The sequence below is a fragment of the Papaver somniferum genome, chromosome 1 (assembly GCF_003573695.1).
Source record: "Papaver somniferum cultivar HN1 chromosome 1, ASM357369v1, whole genome shotgun sequence".
Classification (NCBI taxonomy): Eukaryota; Viridiplantae; Streptophyta; class Magnoliopsida; order Ranunculales; family Papaveraceae; genus Papaver; species Papaver somniferum.
Window position 1 is genome coordinate 223,552,965 of NC_039358.1, and position 9,890 is coordinate 223,562,854.

Genomic DNA, 9,890 nt, shown 5'->3' on the forward strand with positions numbered 1-9,890 from the left:
AGTAAAGTTTGTTCTTGTTCTTTTGTGCGTATATATTTAGGTAACGGAAGATTTCCCTGAGAATATGCGAAACTGGAGTGAAAACAGCCGTGAAAACGTTGTCCGTTTTCTTTTCTAAACTGGTTTGACCTCCCCTTTGCAAATACTGACAACTGAAACGGCACTCCACGGCGTTGTCTGTAGTTATTTTACGGTAAATCTTGTGTCTACAGGGTTTGCATGAGATTCGCAGAAAGTACGAGAATTCTTTGCATTAAGTGTCAGTAGCACGCGCAAGGAGTGGCCAACATTGATGCCTTGGCGTGTTAAGCGAAACACCAAAGAAAGAACGAGAATTCTTCTCATGTTATAACGCCATTGGTTATCATTGGTGGTTGTCCACCTAATTGTAGGGCCGTTCCTGAGAATTTTTTGCCCTAAAGCAGAATTTTTTTGATGCCTTTCCAAAATTTTTTTTACACAATTCTGATAATAAAAGATAATCATTCTTTATTTTAGAACCTTAAATTCGAATCTTTCAAAGATTTATCATTTAACAATTTCATAAAAACACCAAAAGGAACTAAGTAAACAACGCCAATAAGTTCTAAAAAGATTTCTGAATTTTAGAATTAAAAAAAAAAATCTGAATTAATTATGGTAAAATAGGTCGATCAAAAATAACCAACATCAAAATATAAACCCTTATTATTCTCTATTTAAATGTGTATTAGAATTAGAAAAAGAGCGAAATGAAGAGGAGTTATTAAGTTACATTTTTCGATCATCAATGTCAATGATTTAAGACAATACAAAAAATTTAAATAGCTATCTAGAACACTTTTCTTCTTTAATTTTAGGCTCCAAAAGAGAAAGGCAAAAAGAAAAAAACGTATGCCAAAAACTAAAAAATATTTAACAAGTTTAAAGAAGAATCATCGATATGAGTCCCCAAACATTAACATCAAATAAACTCCTGGCCCCAAATACTTTTGTAGTTCATCAGTTAGTCCCTAAATTTCTTTCATTTCTAAGAATAGCCTTAGTGTAAAATCAGGCTTTTGCTGCCCCTGGACTTTGCTGCCCTAAACTGGGTCTTTCCCTGATTACCCTGTGAGGCCGGCCCTGCTAATTACCACGTTGTTTGGTGACTAAACCATTGCTTCTTGACATGTCATGCTATACTAGGACTGGACTGCTTATGGATCGACCTTCTCCCATCAACTCTTTAAATTATATTGGCCATGAGTCCTTGTGTCAATAGATGAAAAGACAACTGAATTGTTTATCTCCCATCAAAAAAACAAAACAGAATTGTTTATCGGACACGATACCATTGTATCAAGATAAAAATTGTTCTTATCGTATTTTTATCCTACAAGGATTGAGATATAATCATATATAATCATATAACAGTAGCTAGGTGTGGAAGTGATAGGAGGAGTCACTAGTACTATGATGAGGTTAGCTGGGGGAGCTTTACCGCCGCTCGGTTGCGTGACCATCAGACCATGAAAATGACCATGCAACTCATTGGCACCATTAGCAATACCATTTTAGCAACAAAACCCTTCGGCTTCCATTAGCATTTAGCAACTTATTAGCACCATCTGGTTCAAGGATATCAGGATCCATCCGATAAACTTTACAAACTCGGGTACCGTCCGATAAATTGACTTCGGATATACTACTCTTCATGCCAAATAGACCAAAATAACATATTATTCCATTCCATGGTTGTACTATCCTGTAGGTCTCAACAGTGGAGTTAGATAAGCTTCCAATGAACCCGAGGAGAAAAGTATTAGTAGTTAATTATTGAGATTAGGAAAAGAAGTCTTGCCGCCGGTGTCCATGCATTACCCTTTAGAAAGCAACTTATTTTGACTTTCCCATTACAGAACATGTGATGAATGTCCGGTGTATTATCACCTAAATCCAAGAAGTCACAGTGATGTTGAGTAGTTGTCAAAATTCTAGAGGGGAAAATTGAATTTTCTATTATCCCGAAGGTTTGAATAAAGACTAGAGAAAAATTAAAAATCCTTGAATTTAATTCTCTTTGAATTTTTTGTACCAAAAGCTTAATCTCTTATTGTATAAATACCCACCACTCTCATGACCTATACAAAATCATCAAACTTATTTCTTCTCTAAGAAAAAGCTTATTTCGATCCTACAATCTTGTTTATCATTTTCGAGTAAACTTTTATTAACTATGGGTGCTATCAGTTTCGAAGATGAATACTCTTCACCCGTTGCACCTCACAGGTTGTTCCATGCATTGTTCCTCGACGCTCACAACTTAATGCCTAAGATCATTCCTAGTATCAAAAGCATCGACTTTTTGTCCGGTGATGGAGGTCCCGGAAGTGTTCAACAAGTTAACATGGTGGAAGGTAAATCAATAAAAGAATTGTTGTACGTCCTCGTGTTTTTTCTTTATCTTAATTATAACTTATGGAGCAACTGAGATTAATAAATTTGTGCAGAAAGTCCAGTGAAATATATGAAGCATAGGTTGGACTCAAAAGACAAAGACAACTTGGTGTGCAAATATACCGTGATTGAATGTGATGCATTTGGGGACAAAATCGATTGCGTCTCTAACGAGCTAAAGTTCGAAGCTGGTCCTGACGGAGGATGCATTGTTAAGGCTAAAAGCACTTATTACCCAAAAGGCGACACCGTCTTGAATGAAGAGGAAATCAAGGCCGGGAAAGAGAAAGCCAAGGGACAGTACAAAGCCATCGAGTCTTACCTCGTTGAGAACCCTGAAATCTATGCCTGATTTGCGGTGCTTGTCTCTTGTGTGTTTTGTCTTTCATTTCGTTTACTACCATATGATCGTGTATTTTGCGTGCTTATTAAAGTGAGTACGAATAATGGATCTCATTAGACGTGAATAAATAAATTGTAAGGATATTGGTTACTGGTAAAGAAGCGAGATGTAGTATGTGTAATAATACGGCCAGTCGTTAATTGTCTAACATCATTTTGGATCTGACTTTAATCACCTGTCTCAATAATTGGATTTGACTCAATGTGTTGGTTTTTGAGATGGATATGAGCTGACCCGAAATAAATGATTCGGTGATCCAGACCATTGCAAGGGTGCGTATTTACACCCTGCCCAGCTGGCTCTAAAGCCCTTTTTAGGTCGAATAAGAAATCTTTTCTATATTTAAGGCTAATTTTACTTTTTTGCACCCCTAATTCTTTTTTTTTTTTTTGCATCCCATAACAAAATTTTGACTCCGCCCTTGATTCGGTGGCTCGATCTTGTAAATCAGAAACATTTTAGTCGGATTCAAATGGGTCCGAATTCGAAATTAATTAAATTTGAATTATGTAGCAAAGCATGCGAAAACTATAAACCAAACAATATAACATCTGATTAATGCCGAGTCGAGAGGCCAAGTCTATCCAAATCGGAAATCAGATGCAAACAAACATACGGTAACACTCTTTTTAGAGCATACCAGTGGATTCTTACTCATAGATTTAAACCCGATCTTGACAAGGGCTAGTCCAATTTTGCGACAAGAAATGGCCGAAAGGAGAATGACTCTAGTATTGGAGTTGGTAGCAGGGTGGAGAAGGGAATGATCAAAAGCCTTGATTCATTGTCCCAAATTTGAACCATGTTATAGCATTTTCCGATTTAAACTTTGATGTCCAAATTGGAATGAAAACACTCCAGTGAACTTTGTATTCGTACAGGATCCACACATCTGGGCTCAGTTAAAAACCTTGGGCCGCCCATTCCTCGTCCAGATAAACCATTTCGGATCCGAAACCCCTATGATATGATAAACTGGTTTCGGATTTACGGTTCATCCCATTCTACAGTTCTATGTCTCTTCCTAGTTCTCAACAATGGAGTTGGACTCAGCTCTGAATGTAATCGATTCATCCATTTCTCAAATCAAATGGAGATTAAAACCTGCACCAAGACGCAGATTACACACAGGTACTATTCTTTCGTTCCATTTTCCCAAACATTTTTTCAACTCCTTGTTTTTCTTTGACCTAACTTTAGATTCCTATAAATTAAATGGAATTAATTTTTTTGGAGCAGATATCCTGGCATTATGCACAGGAATGCGGCCGGTAGTGATGGTGGATTATGGTGGAAAGTTGCCAGAATTACAAGAACGTCTATGTTCTGTTCTACAACTTAGTCAAAAGGTGGGTGGGTGAGTGCAATTTTGGTGGTTAAGTTATTTGCTGGTTTTACACTGTGCAACCACAATCAATTACCAATTGGGATCAACTCACTGAAGAATTTTTCAAAAAGTTCTTTCCAAATCATGTTATGTCCAGTTAGATGATGAAACACTGTCACTTTATTTAGAGCGTTTTAATGATTTGTTGCTTCAATTTCCTTACCATGGCTTTGACAAGTGAAGACTGGTCACGATTTTGTAGGAAGGATTAAAATTTAACTCTCAAACCATGGTAGAGTCTATGTGTACTGGTGAGTTTATTGATAAAAAAAAGTGTCCATGAGGCATGGTCATTTCTAGCTGAAGTTGCGGATAAAACTCCGTAATTGGAACCCATTAGAGAAGCTGACATGCTTAAAAATGTGGAATGCGACATGATTGTATTGATTTGTCATTGTTGGATGACATGGTTTTGCTTGTTTCTTATATGTTGTTGGTATGTGTTCTGTTGCAGGAATCATCTGTTTTAAGGAGTCTGAGAGTGATGGTTATAGACGACATGATTTATTTGATACATGTCAAAGAGCTTGCTGAGTACGTAAAATCAAGCTTGAATGTGGATATAGAATTGCACTTTGTGGACCTTGAACAAGATCCTCCAAAGGTCAGCTTTTCCGTTCAAAGGTTTAGGTAATTTTTGGTAACTTTGGTTAATGATCCATATTGGATTTACTGTTTATGCACACAAGACATCCAAACGGGTGGCTAAGACTCATGTGATTAGATTGTAGTTAGACCTTACACAATCCTGAATACCATTAACATGAAAGGCCAAAACCTGAAATTCAGACATCAGTTTTAGCTGCTGTTGGTGGAAATTATTAGTTTCTGAAGTTATATAAATTTCCTCCCAAGTTAGTATCAGACTTGTTCCCAAGTACTGAAGTAATGTTTTGAAAGTCAGTTTCAGGATGTGAATCAGACTCTGTTTCAAGTATGAAGTCCTAACGGTGTTCCTTAAAAGAGGTTATCTGGGTGTATGGTAATGTTATCTGGTTTTGTGCAGATGATAGCACAATCAGAACACAATTCAAATGCTAAAGAACTTGTATCAGTTCAAAGATTCTTCTCCACAGTGTTTCCTGTTGATGGAATGGACAAAGAGCTCTTTCCTCCTCCCACGATGGACCATGTGGTTAACAATAAATCTATTGTTGGTGAGATCAGCACGTCTCAGTCTTCTTCTGAAGTTATTGATCTTAGTTGCTGCATGCAGGATTGTCAAGTCACCATTCCGACTCTTAATGGGTAATTTCTTGATTGCAGGCTCCCAAACAGCTTTTGAAAATAACACGTAATCACATTTCACAAATTATAGATATTACAGATAAGTGAGACAAACAAAAGTTCTTGACGCAATGGAAGTTATAGAAAAACTGACATTTCCTTTCTTTTGTTTATTTAGTTGTGTGTCATTCATATAAGTAAGCTTAATTGCTAATCCTTATTTTACCTTCAGATGGCTTCTTGGTTATCCGGTGGTTTACTTGTTTGGAAGGGACCACATACCTGATTCTATTTACAATCTATCCACCAAGTCTCTCCAGCTCTTCCAGATTTCGATACACAGGTTTGTAGGTTTTTTTTTTGTCTTTGTTCTCAGACACCTTATACTGTCTTCAAGTGCTGGAACTAATTAAACCATTTAATATCCAACTGTCACAGAAGTGGTGGTACATCTACTAGTGGACCTCGACAAGAGGAATTAATGAGGTAATTATTTTTCCTATGCATTTGTTCTTTTCCTCGTCTTCAATTAAATGTAGACTTCTTTCCTGCTCCCCATGGGGTCAAAGTAAAGTTCTCAAATATATCGTACTAAATAAGTTCATCTATATTCATAAAATATGGCCCTGGAGTGTTTAAACCACATTTTATTTACACTGTTGTTGTATTATTCCCTGTGACCCACTACTATTTCACTTCTTCCTAATGATGTTGCCGACCATGTTGAACATCTCCATCATATAGTCAGACGTACAATAAGAATGAACTTGATCAGCTTAGACTTTTCCTTGTTAGTAACAAAGTTGCGCATGCTTTTGATATAGTACCTTTCTTAGAACAATTTTTTTCATGCTAATGACCTACACGAGGAAAGATCATCTCCATGTAAATCTCTCTCACACAAACTTCATTGTTATTTTCTTTTAAGCCATCCGTTTCGGATTTTGTGTGATGTGATGAGCTTACTATATCCGATACTGTCAACAGTTTCTCAGTACCTTACAGTCTAAGCATGGAAGGGCAGAATGAAGTTTGGGCAGAGGCATTTCTAGCTCGCTTGCTGGCAAAACTGGAAACATGCAAGCATGTTTGGGCATCTTTGAAGATGGAGGTCAGTCAATGCTACCCGCAAGCAATTGTATTGTAGTAGCAGTAATAGTTGTAGCAGTGATGAGTAATGTTTATACCTTTTTACTTGATTAAACTTCATGATATGTCTTTGTTAAAAGTGGCGAAGTAGGAAATACGAAAAACTGCTTATATTTGGTATAGGAATTTCCCTTTAAATCAAATGAAAAATATATCAATCGATTTAGTTGAACGTGCGGTGTTTTTCAAGCTGCGCTGAAAAGCTTTAGAACTTCTTGTTCATTTGATTGAGCAGGAATTGCTCCTTTCTTTGTTGTAGTAATGCATTTGCAAACTTAAGTGTTTCCTTCGAGCTTGCTTCATCCTGCAAATAGATTCAGGAGTTCAACTGGGCTAGGTATGTATGCGCCCTAAAGAAAGAACGATTTTTGGGGACCATGGTTTTTTTGGGGGACCATGGTTTTATTTTGGATAAAGACATTAGAAGTAAATCTAGGTCACCCCTTATCTAGATATTTATATTATACCTAAATTATCCTCCTGATTAAAATTGGGTGATGATTAGTTAGTGTTAATAATAGTTAGTATAATGATTAGTGAGATGATTAAGTTAAAGATAATTAGTGAGATTAAAAAATCAGATGGTTTTTTTTTTAAAAAGTAGAATTATTGAGAGAGTAAAGTTAGAGAAGATGAAGAAGGAAAACATGAAAAATGATGGATTTTACCAACCACAACCGGAGGAAGGGTATTTGGGTACCCAGGTAGGCTTCAAACTTAGATAATGTTGGTTGAATTGCTCCAAACTTTCAAAAAAAATGAAATTTTTTATGTAGATTTGGGCCAGTTCGGTTACCATATGTCAAGAACATGTAACCGAACACACTTGAAAGTGTAGTTCGGTTACGTTTTCCAAACACGCAGGTTAACGAAGTCGCTCGTTAATGGAGGTTTTGGTCGTACATTGTAATGTTCGGTTACCTAGGATAAAATGGTAGGTAACCGAACTTTGAACTTAACAATTTATTTGGGTACATTTTGTGTGTTCGGTTAGTTCGCAAACTTCAACGCAACCAAGTTCCCAACCGAACTGGAGGTTAAAAGTAACCTAGTGTTAGAAGTTTTGTTGGTTCGCAAACTTCAACATATTTTGCGAATCAACCGAACTAGGCTTATATATGCATATATGCAATTAGGCAAATGTTCGGTTACTACGAAATTTATTTCTTGGCGAATTAGGTAGAGTTCGGTTACGAAGTTTCAAAGGTAGAGTTCAGTTACAAAGAAAACTTAACATTTTTGCGAACGAACCGAACTTGTGGACTTCTCATTATTTTCGTAAACTAAAGTTCGGTGATATCCTTATTTTGCGAAGGAACCGAACTTATGGACTTGTGTTGTTCTAATACAAGGAGTTCAGTTAAAAGTATTTTTTTGCGAATCAACCGAACTCTGAGTTCTGTTAAAAAAAATTAATTCTTGATAACCGAACTTTTCTCTGGAAAAAAAAACCCTCCATTAAACCTCTCTGCAACTTCCATTTTCAACTCATTTTAATGATTACTTCTCATTTATTCAACCAAAAACGAATGACAAGTAATAGGTTTGTGAGAATATATCTTTGTTAATGTTTTAAATTAAGCTATATATATATATATATATTGGTGGTGGTTGGTGGTGGTGGTAATCTGAGGTGGTGGTGGTAATCGGTGGTTGGTGGTGGTGATAATCGGAGGTGGTGGTGGTGGTAATCGGTGGTTGTTGGTGGTAATCGGCGATGGTGGGAGGAGGTGGTGGTTATATATATATAGGTAGGGCTGCACAAAACCGAACCAGAACCGAAAACCGAAACCGAAACCGAAGATTTTAAACCGAACCGAACCGAAACCATATTGCTATGGTTTATTAATGGTTGTCAGTTTCAGATAACCAAAAGTATTGGTTTCGGTTTAGCCGCTATACAACAATCAAAGTGTGATTAGTTAAATAATATGTTCGTACTTAACCAAACACTATAGGATTGTTTATAAAGTAATAAGAAATTAACGTTTGTGTGTTTAATTTAAACTATAATTAACAATTATAACTGCGGAAAACAAAAGTAAATGACACAGCAAGATTTTGTTAACGAGGAAACCGCAAATGCAAAAAAAAAATAACCCTGGGACCTTGTCCAGAATTGAATACTCTCAGAATTTAGCCGCTATACAAAATCTAAACCAACTCCGTATAGTTGAGACCAAGCAACTAAACATATAGTTCACCTAGTTCCCTCAGTATCCCTGCGCCTCCAACTTGCAATAAGTCATGCACTTGGAAGGATTCCTTTGGTTCGTATTCCAAACAGTAAAGGAACAACAAATCTGTTTGGTAACAACTCTTTTCAATCAACGTGATATGAGTTTCACAAAAGGCTCTTCTGTTTAACAAATAAACTCCTTTTTTTCGGGTTAAAAGATCAATATAATTAAAAACTACCAAAGTAATTGAGGTTAGACTATTGCAATTAATAATATGATATATCATGATGATAAGTACTGGCTGCGATATACACAACTAATCAATCAAATCTATCAAAAGATAAACCGATTATAGTTGGATCCCCAGCCGGACAAGTTTTGTGCACACCAAAGATTATGAACCCAAATAGAAATCTTCTTTGTCTTCAAATCTTCTTATATCTTCAATAAACACCTGCACACAAACAACTTGAATCTCTTGTGATCAATCACACACAGAACGAAGTCTGTTAACAATGGATTATCAAAAGACCTCTTTATATGTACCAACAGTCTAAATATCCCCGTCGACACTTCGATCTAGTTGAGTGAATCTTATATCAGAAGAGAAGACTCTCAAGCATAAAAAAACTAGGTACAATCAAAGTTGAACAACCGTTAGTCATTCAAATCAAATCGAAAACTAATAATACTGCAATTATCTAGTTTCCCACCAATAGTAGAGCTGGATTCCGGTGTCATTGTTAATGGATATTCTCTGAAAGAGAAAATAGATATTTTGATTAAAGATACTTATAAGACAGAGGTGGTGGTGGTAATCGGTGGTTGGTGGTGGTGATAATCGGAGGTGGTGGTGGGTGGTGGTGGTGGTGGTAATCGGTGGTTGTTGGTGGTGGTGGTGGTAATCGACGATGGCGGGAGGTGGTGGTGGGAGGAGGTGGTGGTTATATATATATAGGTAGGGCTGCACAAAACCGAACCAGAACCGAAAACCGAAACCGAAGATTTTAAACCGAACCGAACCGAAACCATATTTCTATGGTTTATTAATGGTTATTAGTTTCAGATAACCAAAAGTATTGGTTTCGGTTTAGGTTTTATCTCAAAACCGAACCAAAAATCAATT

The 9,890-nt window shown here is 36.6% G+C and overlaps 2 protein-coding genes across 4 annotated transcripts; both read left to right on the forward strand.

The window, feature by feature from the left end:
• The first annotated feature begins 2,115 nt into the window (after positions 1 to 2,115).
• Positions 2,116 to 2,971, forward strand: LOC113317033 (major allergen Pru ar 1-like). Its single transcript, XM_026565184.1, has 2 exons — positions 2,116 to 2,378; positions 2,472 to 2,971. The coding sequence occupies exons 1-2, from the start codon at positions 2,198 to 2,200 to the stop codon at positions 2,768 to 2,770; spliced, it is 480 nt and encodes a 159-aa protein (XP_026420969.1). The 5' UTR covers positions 2,116 to 2,197; the 3' UTR covers positions 2,771 to 2,971.
• Positions 2,972 to 3,814: 843 nt separating this feature from the next.
• Positions 3,815 to 6,870, forward strand: LOC113337473. 3 transcript variants are annotated; one of them, XM_026583156.1, is made up of 8 exons: positions 3,815 to 3,952; positions 4,061 to 4,170; positions 4,663 to 4,812; positions 5,113 to 5,142; positions 5,215 to 5,456; positions 5,668 to 5,778; positions 5,874 to 5,921; positions 6,423 to 6,870. In XM_026583156.1, the coding sequence occupies exons 1-8, from the start codon at positions 3,859 to 3,861 to the stop codon at positions 6,580 to 6,582; spliced, it is 945 nt and encodes a 314-aa protein (XP_026438941.1). In that variant the 5' UTR covers positions 3,815 to 3,858; the 3' UTR covers positions 6,583 to 6,870. The 3 variants fall into 3 exon arrangements, with proteins under 3 accessions (XP_026438941.1, XP_026438942.1, XP_026438944.1); XM_026583157.1 differs by having other exon boundaries at positions 5,877 to 5,921; XM_026583159.1 differs by lacking the exon at positions 5,113 to 5,142.
• Positions 6,871 to 9,890: the final 3,020 nt, after the last annotated feature.